At 42.1% G+C, this 24,156-nt stretch overlaps 1 protein-coding gene across 1 annotated transcript; it reads left to right on the forward strand.

Moving 5' to 3' along the window:
- Positions 1–791: 791 nt before the first annotated feature.
- On the forward strand, positions 792–22,782 carry camsap1a (calmodulin regulated spectrin-associated protein 1a; the record flags this gene model as incomplete). Its single annotated transcript, XM_083983453.1, has 19 exons — positions 792–1,008; positions 7,647–7,909; positions 10,783–10,944; positions 11,628–11,708; positions 12,633–12,665; positions 14,424–14,565; positions 15,329–15,468; positions 15,564–15,660; positions 15,767–15,893; positions 16,027–16,112; positions 16,760–16,844; positions 16,974–19,362; positions 19,472–19,608; positions 20,259–20,467; positions 20,668–20,730; positions 21,044–21,131; positions 21,228–21,349; positions 22,010–22,128; positions 22,492–22,782. 19 exons carry the CDS (start codon positions 792–794, stop codon positions 22,780–22,782), a joined length of 4,851 nt encoding a protein of 1,616 aa, XP_083839579.1.
- Between the last annotated feature and the right edge of the window lie 1,374 nt (positions 22,783–24,156).

The following is a 24,156-nucleotide window of genomic DNA, read 5'->3' on the forward strand; positions in this document are numbered from 1 at the left end:
AACCATCGGCTTTTGGACGTTGATAATTCCCTCGAAAACGGTCTTCCGGATGGTTGCCAGTCAGATTTTTTATTATTGGATTAACGACCATCAGCCGCCAGCCGCAGCTTTATCCTGAGAGGCCGGAGATTTGTGTCGCTGTGCAGGGAGGAGTCCTGTGTTATTTCACCGTCAGCTGAAGGCAGACCAGACCAGGCCAGCAGCAGCAGCAGCATGTCGGTGCTTTAACAGCGCGTTCATCTCGAGGCTGCGGAGAGGAACCGATGCGCTCTTAGAGGTGAGCCTTTGTTGTGTTTTTTTGAGGTGTGTGCGTGCCGTTTGGTTTGAGCCACATAACCTATGATAGACTGAAGTCAACGGTGCGATAGGTTAATGTTAGGTCACATTCATTGGCCACCATGACCAGCGTCGACCGGAACAAGCTGGAAAAATAACAAAGGTGCTAATTATCCTCAATCTTTATGATAATGAGTGTCTATAATAGAGGGGAGTGCTCTGCATAGCACATCACCAGCTGTTCAGCAGCTGTAACAATATGCACATCACTGATATTATAGGTTGGATGCAAAAAATGTAAATAGGCCTATATATGGTCATATAGTAGCCTATGCATTATGATTGACAGCACACCTACAGTACCAGCAGGTTGGACAAGGTGAGTCAGTGAGTGATCACATGCAGGTGATGCCAGGCCCAGCATTAGGCTATATACTTGTTGTTCTTAGCATCGATGATGTAATGCAGTCGGCTGGGACTGGCAATAATGTCTCTGTGTCTCTGCGTGCACTAGGATGGATGTGGAGGTGAGTGCTGGCAGGGACAGCACCTGGAGGAGAGCAGCAGCAGCAACAGCAGCAGCAACAGCAGATGATGATGAGGAGGATGCAGGTGGAGGAGGAAGAGGAGGAGGTGTGGAGGCTCAGGTTGTACCGCTGGAGCTCTACGACTCTGCCAGAGCCAAAATAGACGCAAATCTCCGCTGGTTGTTTGCCAAGGCCTATGGTATAGGTAAGGCTTTCTCCTGTGTTCTCCTGGCACGACTGAGACAGTGAATGGTGTGGTTGTGTCATGTTGGTTACTGTAGTTGTTTTCCTGTTTCATCAGAGCAACTGTCCATTGTGCATAAGCTGCAGATGTTATTATTAATGCACATGTTAATGAGTGAAATGAATCTTTTTCTGGCATGCAACAACAAACCCAACACACCTTTACAGAGCTAATATGTCAAGTCGAGCTGCACCTGATGATTTTTTTCTGATCAATGATTAGTTTAGTTCAACAGAGCTTGTCTTGAGTTATTTGCTGATATAATAATAGGCCTAGAACACAGTTTGGTATCAACCTAAATGTCAAAAGATTATAGAACATAATGCAGTAAAATGCACTCACTAGAATATGCTCGAACATCGCTGTATGTTTACTTTCAGTTACAGTGGGCAAGCATTAAACACGGGGCAACAGACATGACTGTATGACATAAAACAAACCTGTCATTGTTTGTCATCTTGCAGTTGAAACTACTTGTAGGTTAATCATTAGGAAGTCAAGAGAAAACCAATCAACAATCCATAATTTAAGTCACTTTTCAAACATAAATACCATTTGTGGTATGTTCTTTGTTGTATATGACAGGATTTTGTTTTGAATGTAACCACAGGCTTTGATGGGGATGTGGTTACCAGTTAATTTATGATCTTATTGGCATTGATAATGAGAATTATCACTATTTGTCGTCATATTACTAAGCCTCAGTCCTCTTCCCATTCAAGCCACCCATATCTTTACACATCTTCCCACAGGGCCAGTTTATTTAGTAAATGACTGGCCTCACAACAGCCTCACTGATTCAATTTGTCATTTGGTCTGTGGGAAAAGATAATGTTTTATGTCACAAGATTGTAGTGGTCGTGACGCATCTCTACTAAAACCACTGCAGAAAAACCCTGCTGTCAGCATGTAACAACAGACAGTGCAGTCAGATACATGAAATGCAACTCTGCATGAAGGCATTTTAAAATAATGTTGACATTATGTAGTTTATATCAGTATTTAATCCAAAAAGACAGTGAGTATAAGCTGTGTCTACACCTCCCTCTACTTTAAGTGTTGACAAGCTTCCTGTTTACACTGATTTATCGATTGTCTCACAGTTTTTGAGTGTAACTCAGACTGTCATCTGTTTTGCTGTCTGGCAATTTTCACTTATAGCAACGTGTAAATAAACAAAGTTCCTGCATGTCAGCAGCACACCAACAGCCAGCCCAGACCTTCGTGCTCATGGATGAATACTTAGAACGACATCTCTTGATCAGGCTTTTATACCCAGGTCACTAGCCAGCCTTGCCAGCTCTGATGAGCTCTACTAAAACATTAAAAATGATTGCTCTACATCGACAGGCTGTGAGTAAATGTCTGGAAATTACTCCCTGAATGTGGGTTTTTGTGTCACTCTGGCTGCTCGCTCTCTCTTGAGAGTGTGAGCAGGAGGTCAGCTGTGCTGTTCGTGCAATAGTCTCTGTGATTTTATTATCAGTATGACAATGAGGCGTTTGGTAGGAGACACAGAGACACAGTCATTCAGTGAAGGAAAAAATCATTGCCCTCATATCCGGTTTATGAGCCAGGCCTATACTGTAGGCTAGTGTAAGTGTTTCCTTCCCTGCAGTGCTATCTCCTGTGATGACTCAGTGAATCAACTTGGAGAAAGAAACAAGAGATGGAAACAGAAACGAAGAATGTAACATAGATATGAGAAAGAAATATTGAAAAATCGGCATCCAGTATAGTTACATGTCATCAGTCATGACTGATCATATTAATATCTGGAGCTATACAGATAACAGAGGCTTTGTTTTGCTGATTAAAGCTTTACCGCTCTGTTACCCAACACTGTTTTACCAGGGCACAAATCAGACGCCCATAATAAACACCAAACCATTACGCTGCCTTCCCTCTATCAAGCTTCCTGCTTCCCCTAATCTGATTGGCTCCTCCTGACGTCAGTGTGCCAGGGACACTAAGGAGCCCTTTCAACATGACACTATACTGTCTTTAAACTTCTCCTTTTTTTTAACCCAGATTGGACACTGCTAGTGTAAAAGGATTTCACATTTATTTTAACTTTTACATTCATACAGAACAGCGGCAGCACATGTTTTTCTTTGCCTCCTTTATTTGATTCCTGCTGCAGCCTGGATAAAATGAGCAACCATTCAGTCCTTCCTGTTTCACACTCCTCCCGTTTATTCACAGTGTAACACTCACCGTGATTTCCTTTGGTGGTGCCACTGATGAGAGTCAGGCTTTCTGCCCGGCCCGCTGAGCTTAATGTTGTGTGGGGCTGCTGCAACTGGCTGTTATTTTCAGTATCAATCAATGTGCCAATTACTTTCTTGATTGCTCCACAAAAAGTAGCGCACAACGTTCATCACAATTTCTATAGACTCTTACTGCTTGTTTTGTTGATTAATTGATTATGAAGACAATTAGAATATAATATCTCATTTCTAGCCAGTAGGGAAGCACTGAGCCATTTACTTAATAAGTCACAACAAATGATTACAGTATTATCATTACTGGTTAACCTGGTGTTTATTTTTGCAGTGAACTGTCACAAAATAGTAAAAAAATGCCCATCACCTCACATTCTCACTGTCTAAGACGACATTATTGAAATGAATGAATAACACAAACAATATACACACATTGACAAAGAAACTTTTGGTTATTAAATATCAGAGACAGTAGATGTATTATTGAACTAGTTGCTGACTCATTATCTGTAGATTGGTCATCATGTCAGCTGTAGGTCCCATCTTTCTCTGCTGATACCAATTTGGATTGCTCAGCTCAGAGATTCTGCTGGTGTTAAATGTCTTTCTCTGGCATTTACTGTAAAAACCCATAAACATCACTGCAAATAACAAATAATGAATCATCTTCTAAGAGTTAACACGAGGCCGTACAAAAATTCCCCATGACTGAATATATAGAACTGAAAGTAGAGACAGTGAATTGTATCATGCATTTTGTTTTTTGGCTAGTCAGGCCTGGTACCATTGAGATGCATCTCAGTTGTGTGTTTTCAGGTTTAGAAAGCAGACTTGGATGTCAGGACTGGGGCAGGAAATAAATATTTGATCAACAGTCTGTGATACAGCAGGACAGCTAACTGTAACTTATGAATATATGATAGTTTTACACAGTCTGAAACAGCATCTCATATTGAGGAGCAAAACGTTTTGTTGTGTTTTGTTTTGTTGATAATCTGTGATGCAGTCGCTGCTTATTTATTGTCAGTGCGTCCGTCAGAAGAACCAAAACATTCTTATGAGATTAGAGTACAGACCGAGCCACACAGCAGCGCTGCGGGTGCTGTGTTGTCTGTGTGTGCTGGTGTGAAAGTCAGCACAGCCAGTCACATGGTTAAGTGTTTAATGGGATTGAACCTGAAGGCTTGAGTCTGTGTTCAACACAGCCTGTTTGTTTAGACTCATGACAGTTTTACTAATGGCCTTTGGGGGAAGCACACAAATGTTTTCTAAATGTTATTCCTTCTTCCAAGAGCGTTGTTTTTTTCTTTATTGTAATTCTACCATATTATGACCAGAGGCATTCATTCTTTCTTATATTATAAAGTTTATATTTGCATAGCTTTCAATTAGTTTACTTTCATTCATAAAAACAAAAATACTTTCTAATGTTAAAAATAATATTGAATTGCATCACCATGACTGTTTCTTGTTTTGCACACTTTTTCTGAACTGCTGTGTTTTTGTAATTGTTGTTTAGTGTTACACTTAATTAATATTGTTCAGACATGCAATGAACATGTGACCAAGAGCAGATAGTGAGAGTGAGCAGAGCTGCTAAAACAAAAAACAAAATGTTGTCTTTGGAAATTTTGTACATCAGTCTTGTCTTACGTACAGTATACAACAGATATACAGTATCTGCAATTAGCCTATTGTGGGATGTAAACAAGAAGTGCAATTACAATTTTGCAGAACTGCTGATGTCCTCAGAATAGTGTTGACTGACATTTGTAATTATGTCACAGAATGCAAAGTAGTGCCAGCGCCAATTGAGTGTGAAAAAATGGCTTAAAATATTTCTTTGTATTCAGTTTAGTGAGTGGATATAAATTGCACAAGAATAAACGGAAGAGCTGCAAATCAGACTGAAATGTTGACAGATTGGTTCCATGCATCAGCCTTTTTTAATTTTCCCTCTCCGAGGTCAGACTTCCAAGTGACTCTTCAGGGTGCATCGGCTTAAAGGCTGTGTTTTCCCAACATACCGTCGACGGGAGGATTCTCCATTAAGCCTCTTTCTTCTCTTATTGGAGAGAATAGTTGAGTCTTTCCCGTGCAGAGCCCAGACTCTGACAGGCCGGGGGCGGGGGCCCTCACCGTCAGCAAGATCTCTGCTGATCAATCCGACCTTGTGTCTCCTAGAATAGGAACAAAGACTTTCTCCTGCACACCCCCTCTTCCTCCCCTCCTCTTGATTTCCCACATGCACACCAGGGTGGGCTTTAACACATGGATCAGGTGGATAATAAATATCTAAGGAGTATTAACAATGAGGATTATAGAAGAGCTCCTGCCACACACCCCTCCCTCCTCCTCCTGATGTCAGGGAGCATAAAACGACCCAATGAGCAGGCCTTGGTGATGAGAAGGGACAGCAGCCCAGCCCCCCACCTCCGGCCATGCTGGCATTCCCCATCACCGTCTCCACGGCAACCGGGGAGGATGAGGGGGCATTCTGGGACAGCTGAGACGGTGGAAGTGGCAGGGTAATAGAGGTGTCTTTGGAAAGGCAGAGAGCTGGCAGAGAGGACTCACAAGATTTACTCTGGAAACACAAATGAGGCAGATGAAGACAGAAGAGGAGGGAGAGTGCATAATAAGAAGTGTTTTTCTCTCATTATGTATACATATGGCAGCAGCACCGGGCAGCAACGCAGACTAGAGTGAGATGAATACAGTGGCACAGACAGTGCAGAGCAAGCAGTCTGTTATGAAAGACACGGTTGAGGTTTTCACAGTGTGACGTATCCTAATCTGAACCTGCTGTGTTTGTGTGTGTGTGTGTGAGAGAGAGAGAGAGTGGTTATGAGTATTTTCCATTTGCAGATGTCTTACTTTATCTGTTTATCTCAGTCAGCACTGCCTTTAATGTGATGTGTCAAAATGAGTTAGATGTTATGTTGACTCCTGCCAATTTAATGGTTTGTGTGGAGTGTGGTGAAGTATTATTGTTTATCCTCTTATTTTTTTTTATTATTCTCCTAGTTTTGGTTTGTGTTGTTATCATTTAAAATACATTTTTATCTCATCATGTGGAAACTTCATTGACAGTGACAGACAGGGAGCTAACACGTCCATAAACCACATATTTAATAGAGAGAACAAAAGGTGCATGTTTACAAAATAACCATCATTATCTCTGACTGCATTGTCCGACCGTGTTTGTGCACAACTACAGTTGTTATGGCTCCCCAGAAAGTGGCACAGCACAATCTAATCAAGGGAACGTCAAGGGAATTTTGGGAAATATGCTTATTCACTGTCTGCTGAGAATAATATGTGAAGATCGATATCACTCATATCTGTAAATTGAGTAAGGAGCTCTTAGAGACTTGCATGCATACCATAATGGCTTCCAACAGTTGGCCTGACTCATCTCCAGGACTGGGAGCTCCAGTAATTCATGGCACAAAACCACAAGTTTTCTTGTTTCTCTTTCGGTTTTGTACAGATTTGCCAACTCCCTCCGTTGTACAATGTAATATTTAACAGAGTGATGTGAGAGTGCTAACAAGCTACTCATCTAATTCCTGGAAATGAACCGAATAAACAAAGTGTCAAATGTCTCCTTTAAGGCATGTTTAAGTACACGGTATCTTTCCTGTAGCAGTACACCTTGTTTGGAAAATAAAATGTCACCATAACTGACCAAGGTGGTGGACAAAAGAAAGACAAGTTCTTCCTAAAGAGAGGTGTTTTTCATCAAACAATTAATTTAGATGATATTTATTAAGAAGCAATCCTGAATCCATATTCTTTTTCTTTTTTGTCATCATAAAATAACCATACCAGCTCCTAACTCCACCATCCAACACTCTCTCCGTCTCCTCCTGTCCAAGTCACCCCAGAAAACACTGGAAGCTAAATTTCGTGAGTGCCTCGGGCCTTAACTCTGGATTAACATGTCCAACTCATATAAAAATAGCCGCCCCATGTCTGCGTCCATGAGCAGGGCAACACCAGGCTGGCTGCGACAGCACCACCAGCTTAAGTATCACCACTAAGTCCCGTTAGCTCATTGGCTTTAAGTCTCCGGTCCACCTATCAGCCTTCAGGGCCGCTACCTGGCACGCTGTTTAACCGTTGGCTTGGTCTCACTGCTCTCTGTTTGCGCTGGTTTCCTCTGAGACAGTCTTAATACCATGAAAGTCTGTGTCCTCACTGAGCTTTTCTGTTACATAACATTGGCGACACATTCGTGGACACATGTCTGTGCAGGAATAGTTTTGGATTGTGGATGCATGGTGTGATTTGTGGCTTAAAACAGCTGGAGTAGGTTAAACTAACCTTCACTGTGTCTCATCAATGTGTTTTCATCGTCCCTCTTTACAGACAGCATCCCTGTAGACCTGCGAGACCCCTTCTACACCGACCAGTATGAGCAGGAACACATCAAGCCCCCCATCATCCGCCTGCTGCTGTCTGGAGAGCTCTACTGCCGGGTGTGTGGCTTCATCCTGCACGCTGAGCAGGCGGCCTCGCTCCAGAACCACCAGTCTGTCATCCAGGCCCTGTCCAGGAAAGGCATCTATGTCCTAGAGAGCGACAACACGCCTGTCTCCGACATGGACCTCAGCTCAGCCCCAATAAAGATGGTGTGTAATGTATCTTCACCTTTTGTCCAGTCATGATATTGTTATTATTATTATTATTAGTTTATTCACTGCAAAAACTCAAAATCTTACCAAGAATATTTGTCTTGTCTCATTTCTAGTCAAAATGTAATTTCTAGTCAAAACAAATCTCATTCTACTTAAAATAAGACTCATCACATTAAAAAGCAGCTTGTTTTCAGATACTTTTTACTTCTTTCAAGCATATTTCTTTCACTTGAAATCATCTGATAGCAGGGCAAGTTTTTCTTTCTTATTACAAGCACAAAAACTTCCTTTCACTGGCAGATTTTTCTACTTATTTCAAGTGAAAATGTGTTTGAAAAAAGTGAAAATGATCTAAAAACAAGTTAATATTTAGGTGATGAGTCTTGTTTTAAGTGGAAAGAGATTAGTTTTGTCCAGAAATGAGACATTTTGACAAGAAATAAGACAAATATTCTTGGAAAGATTTGGAGTTTTTGCAGTGTTTAGGGGACATTGTGCAATGACATTAATCATTTACAGAAAATGAAGATATGGTTGCACCAGATTTAGCTCACAGCTCATTTCCATCTGCAGTCCCAACATGTAACATATAACAAATACACAGGAAATGCAGTCCACAAACTACTATACAAGAGTGATACACAAATAGACAGTAGACAACACATAGACAATACAAAAACAACAGTTTCCACATCTAAAAAGACCAGGTCAAGTGCAACACACCTGAGAAAGGTGTACCCTATCCTATATAATCAATGGAAAGAAAAGCTAAGTCTTACAAGATACAAATATACATAAAACATTTTAAAATTCCACAATTCATATTCCATAAGATTTTAATATAATTCCATTAATTGAGTGTTTAAGAAGTACTAAGATACATTTTTTAAGAGACGAACTGAGTAGCAAATGCCCTGCCCTGCCCTGCCCTGCCCTGTTTACAAACAGCAAAACAGCAAGACTGTTAGGTACCGTCGTTTTGCACTTGCATTTCCTTTTCTAACCTTTGGGATTCACTCTCTACACAGTGATGCACATTAATACCTGGAATCTGCTTCGTAGGACAAACACTGTCTGATCTACTCTGCAGGATCATAAAAGGTCTTAAAGTCACCTCAGTGGTGCCAATAAGGGAGGAGCAAGTGCTGCACTTTCAAATTCCCCCACCCAGATTTATCTTGTCTCAAAGCTACCACCTTCTACTTCTTATGTTGTCAGCCCTGTGTAACATTTCGAACAGTCAACATCAATGGTAATTAATGATAAAACAATTTGGTTAAGTGTCTCCTGGCAGTGTAGGTACACATTAAACCTAAAGTTTTGTCTACTCTTGTCTTGTCAATAGCTGTAATTACTAAGCTTCTGTTCACACTTCTAAAAAAACAAAACAATCAAGTGTCTGAAATAAGGCAGGTTTTATTTTTCTTTTCTTTCATTTCTAGGCTGTAGTGTTGCTGTTCAAATGTTTCACAAGAGCTTCTTAGGGGGTCAAACATGAGAGGAATAAACACAGTGTTTATGTTGTAGCTAAATCAGCAGTAATCAATATTTTCATATCAACAATGGATCATATGACAGCATGTAAAGTGAGACAAATTTGTCCCAAGGAGGAGCCCCATGAATCTTCATCATGCAGCTGTGATTCTGTCACTTAAATATGAAAAAATATAAATATGAATATGAATAAATATGAAAGATTACATGTGAAAAAGAGCTAAAAGAGGAGCAGATATTGGACTTATTGTTATTGTTTATAAGGTGGTACTCTATCAGTTATTCTGCTGCCTCCAAGTGGCGAAAACAATCAATTATTCCTGCTTTAATAATTATCAAGTCAAATTAGGGAGCGTTCTCTGCAGTAGTATAACCTAGTGAACTGGCAGCCCACGCTTACCATCTGTCTACACAAGCTTATGTGACTTTGCTTTCCAGAGCCAAATGTGAGCCCAGAGTATGGGAATAAATAATGCACCAGTGGATGTGACAGTTTTTTGTGGGTTTTAGTGTATGCAGCTAAAATATTCATGAAGCAAAAATGCACCAAAGGATCAGCATTTGAACCCACTCTCAGGAGTTATTAGCCATCTGTCCCACAGGTGTGGACATGTAAGAGGAAACAAGCTGGCAGTAGTTTATGCTGCATTCATCAGAGATATATAAAAGTGTCCATATATGAATGCAACGGAATAAAGGTGTCAGATTTTAGTGTATTTTTTGATGCAATTGAAGAATATGTCATAGAATAATGTCACAGCAACTGTCTCATGTGTAAACTGGGATGATTTGTCCATTAGATAGCTGCAAGTTTTAGCCTAAAAGTTCTGCCTGTTCAACTCACTGTATGTACTATAGGTGCATCTCAATGAATTAGACTATCATAGAAAAGTGTATTTATGTCAGTAATTCAATTCAAAAAGTGAAACTCATACATTATATAGATCAATTACAAACAGAATGAAACATTTAATGTCTTTATTTATTTAACTTCTTTTAATTGCAATGATTATGGCTTACATTTAATGAAGACCTAAAACTCAGTATCTCAAACAATTTGAATATTACAAAAGACCAATTTAAAAAAGCATTTTTAATATGGAAATATTGACCTTCTGAAAAGTATGTCCATCTATATGCACTTAATTCTTGGTTGGGGCTATTTGACTTGAACTACTGGAAGTGGAGTTTTACATGCTATCCTATTCTAATTTATTGAGATGCACCTGTATATTTTATTGCAGTATGATCTACTGTATATTATAAACATACCTGTGGTTCTACAACAGATTACACATTAGAGATATTTCTCAATGGATGTGTTATTTATCATGATGTTTATGTCCAACCGCTACAAACCTGTGTTCCTCCAGAGCTCCCACATCCACCTCATCGACGCGCTGATGATGGCCTACATCGTGGAGATGATCAGCACGGAGAAGGTTCTGTCCAGTGTCAAGCGCTTCTCGAACTTCAGTGCCTCCAAGGAGCTGCCTTTTGACCTGGAGGACGCGATGGTCTTTTGGATCAACAAGGTAAAGAACCAAACACGTGGTGTTAAAGGGATAGTTCAACATTTTTGAACAACATTTTTAATTGTTAGTGCAAGCTATTTTTAGAACGGCGGAGCAGAGCCGTGAGCTGCTCAGAGCTACGCTACGGAGGCTAATTGGATTTCTTGGTTTCGGCTCAACAAACTCATCAAATACACAATCCAACAACTCCAAAACGCTCTGGTGGACAAGTTGTGACCTGCACATTCACCACGCTACGAGATAATAACAGAACTTTACGAGACAGAGTTGTTTTAGAGGTAAATTCATGCAAAACCGCTGATGCGCGTTGCCTTCAGGGACAGTTTTTCAGCAAGCAGTCTCTGTATTTACTTCAAAAACAACTCTGTCTGGTAACGTTCTGTTATTATCTCATAGCGTGGTGAATGTGCAGGTCACAACTTGTCCACCAGAGCGTTTTGGAGTTGTTGAATTGTGTATTTGATGAGTTTGATGAGCGAAACCAAGAAATCCCATTAGCCTCCGTAGCGTAGCTCTGAGCAGCTTGCGGCTGCGCTTACACCGACAAATAAAGGTAACGAACCTACTGCTATGACTATAGCGATTATGGCAATGGGCCAATTTGCCAAAATGTCGAACTATCCCTTTAATGGCTGGATGTGTTTTAGTCTTTCTCCGACAGTAGCCTATATCTGTCGTTTCAGGTGAACATAAAGATGAGGGAGATCACAGAAAAAGAACTGAAAATGAAACAACATCTGCTGGAGCCGTCGAGTCACCAGAAGGTAAAACACTGTCTGTCTCTGTCAGGTTTAATTCCCTTGTCTCTCACGCTCTTTGTCGGCCACTTTGTCTGTTTCTCTTTCTGTCTTTCAGAAAAAAAAGCTTTCACTTTGTTGAATAGTGTCTTTCTTTAATAATGTTGTTGTCTTTGTCTATTGTCCCTCTCTCTGGCTGTGTTTTTATACACAAGCATCTTGTAGCTTCTCACTACTGGGCACATCAGCTGTCAGGTGTGTAGGTTGTTGTCATCAGATTTTGCTTGCATTATAATCTGATGAGCACCTCACACTGACCTCTGATGAAGAGATTCAAACACAGTGGGCACCCTACCAGACACTGAGGGTCCCCCAATTGTAAATTCATATGACGTCATTGCAAATAAGACACATTGGTAATTAGCAGCTCAGAAGAAAAGGTGATAAATTTACTAGAGTTATAAGGATTTCGCACATTCTGTGTTATGATTGGTTATAATTATGAAAAATGTAAGTCACGCTGTATCTAAAAATATGAGTATCACACCTCTCTGTGTGCTTAAATCCCTCACTGCACTATGCCAACTTAGCTTTGTTCCTGTCAACCAGTCAGAAAAGCCATATTGTTCAAAGACAAGTGTAAAATCAGCAGCATCTGTTAGAAGAAATGGAGCTAAATTGGTCTGAAATAATGTGACAACACAAAAGTGAAATCACATAAACACCTCTCTCTAGTCTTTTCCTCATTTGCCTGTTCTCTGTAAAAACTAAACATTCTTGACTCTTTCTGCCTAACCCCTCTCCAGTTGTCTTTAAGATCAGATCTGTCTCCATGGTGACATGGGATAATCTGATTTCTCGTCAGTGTATCTGACCCATGACTTGTCTGCTGCTCTTCCTGTTTGTGTCTCCCCCACAAATCCTGTCCCCATCCCGCCTCTTGGATATTAGTCCCCCTCCAAATGGTACTGGAAGCTTGTACCTGTAAGTCCAACCTCTAGAAATCTCCCGTGTGATTGTATCCGTATCTGTTTGTGTGTGTGTATGTGTGTGTGTTTGCGTGGCTGTGTGTCAGGCTGATGAGATTATAGCAAAAATGAGGAGCCTAACCCAAAATGATGGCAAATTATACAGACAGCAAAAAGCCAGATATGAAATTAAACCAAATTTTACAGAGAACACAGTGATGTGTACAATGAATAAAGATGACGCAGTGCCCCTTGGTGGCAAATGAGGAAACTGCTTCCTTCCATGTCATTACACATTTTTCTCTGCACATTTTCTTTTACTCTCCATGAAACCCTTTAGTAATTCCTTCGCTTTTCCACCACCCACTGCACCTCTCTTCACTTTCTCCTTTCTTGTCATCCAGCTAAGCTTAGATGAGCCACCGGGCATTTCTAACTCACTTTAATTTAAAGGGATAGTTCAACATTTTGGCAAATTGGCCCATTGCCATAATCCCTATAGTCATAGCAGTAGGTTCGTTACCTTTAATTGTTGGTGCAAGCTATTTTTAGAACGGCGGAGCAGAGCCGCGAGCTGATCAGAGCTACGCTACGGAGGCTCATGGGATTTCTTGGTTTCCCTCATCAAACTCATCAAATACACAATCCAACAACTCCAAAACATTCTGGTGGACAAGTTGTGACCTGCACATTCACCACGCTATGAGATAATAACAGAAACATTACAAGACAGAGTTGTTTTCGAGGTAAATTCATGCAAAACCGCTGATGCGTGTTCCCTTCAGGGGCAGTTTTTCATCAAGCAGTCTCTGCATTTGACTCGAAAACAACTCTGTCTCGTAACGTTCTGTTATTATCTCATAGCGTGGTTAATGTGCAGGTCACAACTTGTCCATGAGAGCGTTTTGAAGCTGTTGGATTGTGTATTTGATGAGTTTGATGAGGTAAACCAAGAAATCCCGTAGCGTAGCTCTGAGCAGCTCGCGGCTCTGCTCCGCAGTTCTAAAAATATCTTGCACCGACAAATAAAGGTAACGAACCTACTGCTATGACTATAGGGATTATGGCAATGGGCCAATTTGCCAAAATGCTGAACTACCCCTTTAACATGTTCAGAGCCCAGTGTTTAAATGGCCCACTCATACCTTACATCATTTCATTAACTTCCTCCCAATCATTTCTCTCCTTCCTCATCAGCCCGATATATTGCATGCTCTGGCCCATTGCTTATTGGAGCCTGTGGAGTTCTCTCGTGTGGTAATGTACCCACCTTTGACCCTTTTCTTTTTTTGTCAGTCAGACCTTTACTCTTCCCCTACATGTACATGACACACACGCACGAAACTCACCTCTAGTTTTAGTTTAGTTTGGGTTCAGAGTACGCAGTTACCATCAACACATCCGCCACACCTGACAGCACCCTGACAAAAGAACTAAAGATCTATGAATATTAGTCACACAATTGTAAACATGTTGAAGGAAAAGATGTGTAGTGTTAGTGCTGCTGGGTGAAACAGTATCGACCTTTTCTTTCTTTTTCACACCACTTCAGCTGCCAACATGTAGTCTGTCACATCTCACAGCCAACTCTTAGCATTTATGACAATATTACCACATTAGACCTTATCTGATGCATATAAATAAATACGTATCGGAAAAAATAAATATAGGGAAAGTTATTTGTGTGTGATAAGTGAGCGTGTGACCTGGTGTTTTTATCGCATACATCTGTATACTTAATGCAAAAACGTGGCTCGTCTCTCTTTCTGTGTAGGTTCGTTACCGTAGAGATCACCTGTCGGGTCGGACACTTCAGCACTTCCCCCTGTTGGACGACTTGTTGAAGGACGTGTGTGACGGCACGGCGCTGCTGGCTGTGATCCACTTCTACTGCCCAGAACTCGTGAGACTGGAAGGTACGGTGACACCGAACCACTAAATCCACTGAGGAGAGATCGCTTTAGCGCCATGAGAAGACTGATACCACTCTCATGGTTACACTCCTGTCTGGACACTAAATATGAAGCTCAAGCCAAAAGACTGTTGGCTTATCTTAGCAGGAGGACCTTACTCCTTTAAAGGGATAGTTCAGCATTTTAGCAAATTGGCCCATTGCCATAATCCCTATAGTCATAGCAGTGCGTTCGTTACCTTTAATTGTTGGTGCAAGCTATTTTTAGAACGGCGGAGCAGAGCCATGAGCTGCTCAGAGCTACGCTACGGAGGCTAATGGGATTTCTTGGTTGCCCTCATCATGTGCGTTCCTGTCGGGGGCAGTTTTTCCGCAAGCAGTCTCTGCATTTACCTCTAAAACAACACTGTCTTGTAACGTTCTATTATTATCTCATAGCGTGGTGAATGTGCAGGTCACAACTTGTCCACAAGAGCGTTGTGGAGTTGTTGGATTGTGTATTTGATGAGTTTGATGAGGAAAACCAAGAAATCCCATCAGCCTCCGTAGCGTAGCTCTGAGCAGCTGGTGGCTCTGCTGCCCGTTCTAAAAATAGCTTGCACCGACAAATAAAGGTAATGAACCTACACCTAAGACTATAGGGATTATGGCGATGGGTCAATTTGCCAAAATGTTGAACTATCCCTTTAAGGACCAAAAAATTTAAAAGGTTCTTTACCAACCACTGCTCTCTTACAGTGTTAACCTAATCATCCTGTTGTGTGCAGATATCTGCCTGAAGGAGGTTCCTTCCATAGCAGACAGTGTGTACAACATCCAGCTACTGAGGGAGTTTTCTGACGAATATCTGAACAAATGCTTCTACCTGAAGCCTGAGGACATGCTGTATTCTCCACCAGTATTGAAGGTGAGTCTAAAATCACAGCCAAAAAAAAAAAAAAAGCCCACAATGACAACGACAGAATCAGACTTATGTTTCATCTTGACCTCTCTGTCTTGCAGAATAACGTAATGGTTTTCATTGCTGAGCTTTTCTGGTGGTTTGAGAGTGTGAAGCCAGACTTCGTCCAGCCCAGGGACCTTCAGGAAATCAGAGATGGTACAACACACTCACTTTTTTCTTTCCTGTTTCCTTTTTGTAGCTCTTGTAAACATGGAGTCTCTTATAATGGTTTCATGTCCTTTCAACTATTTTTTTTTTACAGTGCGATTGCTGCTGCAGCCTAAAGGTTCTCGATCCCATGTGCCCATTTCCAACGTCACAAAACGCAGTTTCATGACATCATCAAACTCTGCTGATGTCTTGACCACGCCCCCGAGCCCCGACCTCAGGTGTTTTACAGAATCTCTGTTCCTATAAGACCAATGATCAATGTACTGGTGTTGTTTTTGACATTAGAGTAATGTGTGTTTAACTAGATTTAACTCTCAAACTCAGACCTCTCTCTCTGTCTTTCTCCTGCAGCACTAAACAAAGCTCGCTGAGCCCATCTCACTCTTTGCTGCCCCTGAGGCAGAGGCAACAGAAAGCGTTGGAGGAGAGCACGACAGGTAATATGAACGATTACTCAGGCTCTGGTGCAGAGTTTAATCCCTAAAGTAACAAAACAACAATATTTAAACAAAGAGAATGAAGAGGGAAGATAGAGAGCAGAAAATTCAAATGTAATGTAAGATGTGTTATTGCATCCTTCCTTGTTTGACAGAGCATTTAACCAGAATGATTATCTAATATTTCAGTCAGTTTTATTTCCTATTATATGTTAACTGCAGGGTTCCTACGCAAGTTTGGAAAGTATGGAAAAGTATGAAATTTGATTTTATACATGTGTACAATGTATGGAAAACGGAAACTATTGTATGGAAATATATTTATCTTAATACTTATCTGGGTTTGGTCTTATCTGAAGTTATTTGGGTTAATTATTTTGTATGTGCTATTGTACCTCGCTACATTCACCTGGAAATTATTTGGTTACATAATGGCATACGCATTCAGAATAATGAAAACAAATGATTAATTGCATTTTTTATTTACAGATACACATCTATTTACTCAAATATTACAAATTATTTGAATTTTTTTACCAAGAAGTCTGGAAATTAGGGTCTGTATGGAATTTGGAAATTTCAAATGTGTAGGAACCCTGTAATTGTGAAGACATTTTTCTGATGTGAATCATATTTTCTCTGTACAGAGCTGAGAAATAGATCCAACTCCCTGACACGTGCAGATGGACAGCACCAGGGCCCGATACTGGCCTGGCCAGAGCGGAGGCAAAGGTGAGCAGTTCAGCCACTAATTCTGTGCTGATTACATGCACTCAGTTTAATGCAGCAGCAGGTACAGATATAATGGAAAAATTTGTGTTGTTGCATTACTCTAAATTGCAATCTTCCCTCTTTGTCCAGGCCTTTGTCCGTGCCCTATGCCCTACATTTTCCCATGGAGGACGACGCCGACAGTATCAGCCTCGCTCGCTCCATCAGCAAGGACAGCCTCGCTTCCAACATCATGAGCATGACCCCCAAGCACATGCTGGGGTCGGGCCCCCCCCATCTGCCACAGCACAGGCTCAGCGGTCAAAGCCTGCTGAGTCACATGCGCATCGAAGACGAAGAGGAGGAAATAGAAGAGGAGGAGCTGGTTGCTGTTATCCATCCTTATGCATATTCCAGACAGGGACGTGGGAGCGACATGGAGCAGGATGAGCTGGAAACGCAGAGTGCAGCCTGCGCCTCGAGGGTTTCTAACGCCCGACGCTCTCCTCGCCTCGACGCGGGTCCCTTTACCGCGGACCGCCAGGCAGAGAGCTACTATCTGGAGCCTTTGATGCCTACTATTCCTAAACCAGCCAAAGAGAAGAGCATCAGTCTGAACAAGCAGGAGGAGAGCGGGGAGAGTCGCTGTAGACCGGCCAGGAAAGCAGCCGCTAACGTCCCTAGCTCCTCACAGAGGGAAGGGAGGAAAACGCCTACAGCTGAGTCAAATAGAAACACCTTTACACCCATACACGTTGCAGAATCAGTGCCTAGCTCTCTCAGGCCGCTCACAGAGGGGTCGGTAGACACCTCTCCATCTGGGAAGAAGTCCGAAGGCTTTTTCCTTCATATGTCAGGAGAGCCGGAGCACCAGAGTCCCTACTCCTCCACACTGGAGCTCGGGCATGACTCCGACTCAGACATCGCGGACCTGGAGGACGATGAGGAGGAGGAAGATCAGATGGAGCTGACTAGAGAAGCGATCAGGAGAGGAAAGGGAAAATTATTCTTAGAGGAGGGGGAGATATGCGAATTCGGAGAGGGCGAGTCGGCAAAGCTGAGAGAGGACTCGAAGGTGAGCGAGCGGGACGACAAGGAAGACGGCAGCGGACGCTCGAGCCCCTGCCTCAGCACCGTATCCTGGGCGAGCAGCTGCAGCGCTTCAGGCAGCGCCAGCGTCAAGATGACCAGCTTTGCCGAGAGAAAGCTCCTTAAACTTGGCCTCCGCGATGGATTTTCGAGTACCAGTAGCTCCCAAAAGACCACGCCAGATGGCTCCGAGATCAACCCCTGCCCCCCCTGGGCACTGAGGAGCGACTGCAATTGGCTCGGCAAGGAGCCCGGCTCTGTGTTGGGCAGTAACATAATGGGGAGTTCCCCCGTAGTGCCTTCAGAGCTGCTGCAGCTTCACATGCAGCTGGAAGAGCAAAGACGTGCAATAGAGTATCAGAAGAAGAAGATGGAGACGCTCTCGGCCCGGCAGAGACTAAAACTAGGGAAAGCTGCGTTCCTGAACATCGTCAAGAAGGGTGGAGGGAAGAGCGACACGCTTCCCCTCCCGCTGAAACACTCCCAGGAATCGTCCGAACTAGCCGAGAGGAATAAAGCGAAGATCCAGTCCTGCAAAGACGACTCCTGTCTCGAGGCTCTGAAGGTCCAGGCGAAGGCGGATCAACCGGAGGGAGGACAGATGAACAGGGACAACAGGTTGAGCAGACTGGCTCAAGACAGCGGCTCCGAGCCCGGCTTGAACGAGTGTTCCCGCTCCATAGATCTACTCAACGAAGCTATCAGCTCCATCCAGCAGCAGATGATGCAGCTCTCCTTACAGCAAGACTTCCTGATGAAGCAGAACGTGGTTTCTCCTCCAGAACGAGCAGAATCGGGCCCAAGCACAACCCCGACCCCGACCACCACCCCGACCCTGACCCCTACCCCGACTCCCACTCCCACTCCCACTCCCATTCCCACCCCCAACACGACACAAACAGCATCCTCTACCTCAGCAGACTCCAGATCATTCGCTGTCCACTTTGTAGATATCGGCGGCAGCAATTCTTTCCCTTCCCGCCGCCCTCCCAAGCTCAGCTCCAGCCAACGCAGCAAGACCTCGGACAGAACGCCGAAGAAAGAAAACAGCAAGATGGCCTCTACCAAGTCGAACGCTCAGTCCCCGCCGGAGTCTCTGAGAGAAAGTATCAGCGGAGACCAGGAAACGGGGACAGCTGCTGCGGAGATCTCTAAGCTAGAGAGATGTGTTCAGAGAAACACCACATTCAGAGTCCACGACGGAGCCGTAGAAAAACCACAGTCACAGGACCCACTGGTCATCGCCAACACGACTGCATCACCAGAAGAGCACAAAGCTGACAACTCAGGAAAAGAGGCTTTGGGTGGAGATGAGAGCTCCAGGGCCAAAGGCCAACTGATTGAGGTCGACTTGTCGGAGCTTAAGGATCCACTGGAAGATAGAAGTACAGATGTTGCAGACTGCACAGCAGACAGCGATCAGAAGAATGTATTAGGCTTCTTCTTCAAGGTAAAATTCATTTTCTACATGGCAGTTTTGTGATGTGGCATATCAAAAGGCCGGTGACTGAGAAGAGCTGTTACTAAGTGAATAATTATCACCCTTTTTTATCTTCCAGGATGATGAGAAGGCGGAGGATGAAATGGCAAAGCGTCGCGCCGCCTTCCTCCTCAAACAGCAGCGCAAAGCTGAAGAGACGAGACTACGCAAACTGCAACAAGAAGCAGAGAGCGAGCTCAAACGTGATGAGTTCAGGTACCTTTTTTTTTTTTTTACATACAAAGGTATTGTATTGTATTTTATTAGTACATAAAATATATATAAAACAGCATATTAAAAAGTGGAACAACAACAAAAAAAACATACAAAGTATACTGTAGATAGGAGAAACCAAAAAAAGTGGTCCTCCTAAAGATAAACATTCAACATAAATTTAATTCATGAAAAACAACATAAAACAATTAGAAAAGAGAAAGAGAGAGAAAAAGAAAAAGAAAATCAATATTGTGTGGTGATTCAAGATAAACATTCAACATAAATTTAATTTACAATAATGTGAAGAACAACATAAAACAATTAGAAAAGAAAGAGAGAGAGAAAATCAATATTGTGAAAAAATATGTGGATTATGCGTTGCTCAATTGGTCCAATAGAAAGTGAATTATTTGTTTCTTAAATGAATTTATGCTTGTGCAGTTTCTAAGGTGGATTGGTAATGAAGTCCAAAAGTGCGGACCTCTAACTCTAATTGAGAACTGAGAGAAAGTAGACTTGAAAAAAGTGGGATGAAGATTATTTGCTGACCTAGTGTTGAAATTATGAATCTGGGAATTGAACTGAAGGTATGTTTTTGTCACTGAGTGAAATCCTGCCTGTGTTGATTCTCCACCTTCCTTTTCCACAAGGCGTAAGGCAGAGGAGGATCGTGTTCGTAAGGAGGAGGAGAAGGCGCGGCGGGAGCTGATTAAGCAGGAGTACCTGCGGAGGAAGCAGCAGGCGCTGATGGAGGAGCAGGGTCTGGTCAAACCTCGTCCCAGGACGAAATCCCGCAGGAACAGGCCGAAATCTCTGCACAGAGAAGAGTCCAACAGCCTCTCTAAAGGATCCACCACACGTAAGAACGGCTCTGACATTTACATCACAGCACATCATACTGTATATTCCCAGTGTGCACCATGTCATCTGGATGTCATACTGTCTTGTTTGTGTGTTGTTGTTTAATCTGATAGCCTGTTGTGTGTGTATATGTGTCCGTTATGTTCACTTGTGTACATTTGTTGTCGTGCTCTGAGTGTATACATGTGTGTTGTGCAGGTAATTCTCTGAAGGTGTCCATGTTGATCAAAGCCCAGGGCTCAGCAGCAGGCTGCAGGGGAGGTGAAGCTTCTAACCTGCTCTGCATGATGAGACACCAGACATACACATCTGATAAGAAACAGTGGAGTCAGCTACAGTATTTAGAGTAGCTGATTCTAACTAATTATAATTTTTCATTTTCTTATTTTGCTTCTTGTGTAGATTTCTCTCTTGTTTGAATCACAGGGTTTTATAAATGTTGCTTACAGTGACATCATAGTATTGATTTGTGCTGCTGCTTTTCTTATGGGAATGAAACAGGGTTGTTATTTGGCAAATTGTTTCATTTGATAAAGTAACAGGTACTAAATCCTCCTGTTTGTGTCATTTTCAGCCGATCTGAGCTACAGTCATCGAGGATCAACTCTGTCTTTGGCGACTGAGGCGGACAGCGTCATCTCTGGAGGTGCAGAGTCACAAAGGTGAGAATTTGCGTGTTGTGTCGTCCAGAGGTGATGCAGATTTAAGTTTGTCCACATATATACACATTATGATTGACCCACAAGTCTGTGTTTCAGGGCTGGATCTGTGTGCTCCATGGAGTCGTTCCCTATGCTGAGCAGAGCATCCAGCAGGAACATGGAGAGGGACTGGGAGAACGGCTCCATCGCTTCCTCCATCACTTCGACAGAGTACAACGGTGAGAACAAATGTAGATTTATTCCTATTGATTTATTGTTACAATTACACAGAATCCATTTGTGCAGAACATTTTCAAGCCAATGTTCAGGATAAAGAATATATTTGAGCTTGTCTTGTTTCATTAAAGAGACTCTTTTGAGAAATGTGCTTATTTGCTCTTTTGGCCGGAGGTGGATGAAAAGGTCGATACTGTTATGGACTCATTATATCCGCTCTGTAAATGTGAAGCCAGCCAGAGAAAAACTGAAATGTAAAAGGAACAGTTAGTGGTTTTATGAAAGGACATGTTGAGTAATAACGTCTTTAAAAGAAATTTAAAACTATGGTTGAGAGACGGTCAAGTATGTGACCATCTGCTCCGAAACTGTAATGTATGTATTTTATTGTATGCACTGTAATATATTGTATTGCAATGTATTGTATACTATGTATTTTATAAGTAGGCCTAGTACTGTTTTGTTTTGTTTATTTTTTAATGCATTTTAATTATTGTAGTGCTCAAGTCACCTGCCCCAGAGACTACGGTTGAAAATTAGCCAACTTGGCTAAACTGGCATGTTTACAGAAATGTTTATTAATGCGCATTGTCTCTCTCTGTGTATTTAAACCAATAAACTAAACTAAACTAATATATTTATCTACTTCTGTCTTGTAAAAGGTCCTAAACTCTTCAAGGAGCCGAGTTCCAAGTCCAACAAGCCAATCATCATCAACGCCATCGCTCACTGCTGCCTAGCTGGAAAAGTCAACGAGACTCAGAAAAATGTTGTTCTGGAGGTCAGTGAAGTTTTTCCCACAGTACAGTATATAACTATTGTATTTTTTATTCATTACTCTCACAGTTATATTTTTATGCCTCTGTTAAGTTGCTTTTGGGTTGTCTGTTCCAATCTTGTGACTGCAACAGCTTTAGAAATGCAGTGAGGGAAATGTAAATGTACTTATTTATACAGCCCTTTACAACAACCCTTTCTGTGAACCAAAGTGCTTTACAATAGATAATAAATAAAAGGAATAAGTAAAGACAATTAAAAATAATGAAAGCAATAAAATAGAACAAAAAAAAAACTAACTTCTTGGAAATAGTTCACATAGCAATTTATCACGATATTTCAGAAATGTCTCGTGTGTGTTTCACAGGAGCTGGAAAGGTGCGAATCAAACCACTTGATCATCCTCTTCCGCGACGGCGGGTGTCAGTTCCGCGCCATTTATTCGTACTCACCCGACACCGAGGAGATCGTCAAGTTCATGGGCACCGGGCCGCGCAGCATCACCCGGAAGATGATCGACAAGCTCTACAAGTACAGCTCGGACCGCAAGCAGTTCAACATCATCCCCGCCAAGAGCGTGTCGGTCAGCGTGGACGCCCTGACCATCCACAATCAACTGTGGCAGGTCAAGAGGCCGGGGAGTGCACGGAGGAAGTGAGAAAGAGAAAGAGAAAGAGAGAGAGGAGGAGAGAAAATGTGACAGCTTCTGATTGGTCTACGACTGTTGGGCAGGACCCGACGATCTTGGAGATCATTGACATGAGATCATGTGATGAACACGACGTCATGAGAAAAAGGAGGAGTTAGATGTTCTCTGTGTGGGGCAGCCTGCCAGGAGGTGAATGCACTCCCTTTTTTTTCTTTTTTTAGCTTTTTATCCTGCATGTCACACTATTATGTTTTATTTTGTGGCAACATCCTACAGTACATTGACTAAAGGCACTATGGATGATGGATTCTTATGTAGCAATGGACCCTGTGGTGGAAAGCTACCGAATCTACTCAAGTGCAACTACAGTACAATACAGACAGGCAGTGGTCAACAATCACTTGATAATGTCTTGTAAAGTTTGCTATTTCAGCTTGGCAAAAAAACAAAACAATACATATATATATTACCCTACTGCTGTGATTAATCCAGGCTCCATGTCCAGAGAAAACCTGTTTATTCACCAGTAAACTCCTACTGTTCAGTGCTTTTGTGACGAGGGAGCTTTGAACAACCTTTTTTTATCTAAGTACGGGATGGATGTTAGTGAGTGGTGATAATGTCCAGTCTTGTTTTCTATTGAGTGTGTTTGGGGAGGTGTGTGAGTATATTTGTGTTTGGGAAGTGGAGAGCTGAATGCACCACTTGTGCATCATCCACCTCTGAATGTTTACTCTCCTGATTATGCTTTAAAAACTTCTGTCATGCAAACAGAACAACAGAGCAAAGCAACAAAACATTCTTTTCTTTTGTTTTTTTTGTTTTTCTTAGTTTGGAAGCTGCTGTTCCGGTGGAGGAGAAATAATGTTTTTACTGGAGGGGGAAATTGTACTAGTATTTATTCCAAACAGGAAGCGCTTTGAGACTCAGTGCATTATAATCAGTAGTGCATTATATTGTATTAACCTAGTACTTGTATTCCACCACCTGTATGAGCCATCTGAGATCCCTGACCGGCTCCTACTGCTGAACCAAAATAAACTGAGTTATGCCACTGAGATGTTTGCTGCTCATTAACCGCTCACTGGATTCTGGTGAGCGTTGTTAGATTTTAATGTAGCTTCTTCTGGCGTTCAACACTAGTTAAATATCCCTGTAATGACTGACTGTCAGCAGCTGGTACGATGTGAGGAGGGAGAAACTGCACAATACTTGATATTTGTTTGCTGCATTTGTACATTTTTTGAGTAGTATTTTTTGTACATTATGTACAAGTTATGTTTACTAAAAAAAAAAACAGGCACTATTTTGAGGTTTATTCTGTCACAGGCTTTCAGAGATGTTATCAGTCTTATTTCATTGTGTTATGCTGTTTATTTATTT

The sequence above is a fragment of the Trachurus trachurus genome (assembly GCF_905171665.1).
Source record: "Trachurus trachurus genome assembly, chromosome: 12".
NCBI classification, from domain to species: Eukaryota; Metazoa; Chordata; class Actinopteri; order Carangiformes; family Carangidae; genus Trachurus; species Trachurus trachurus.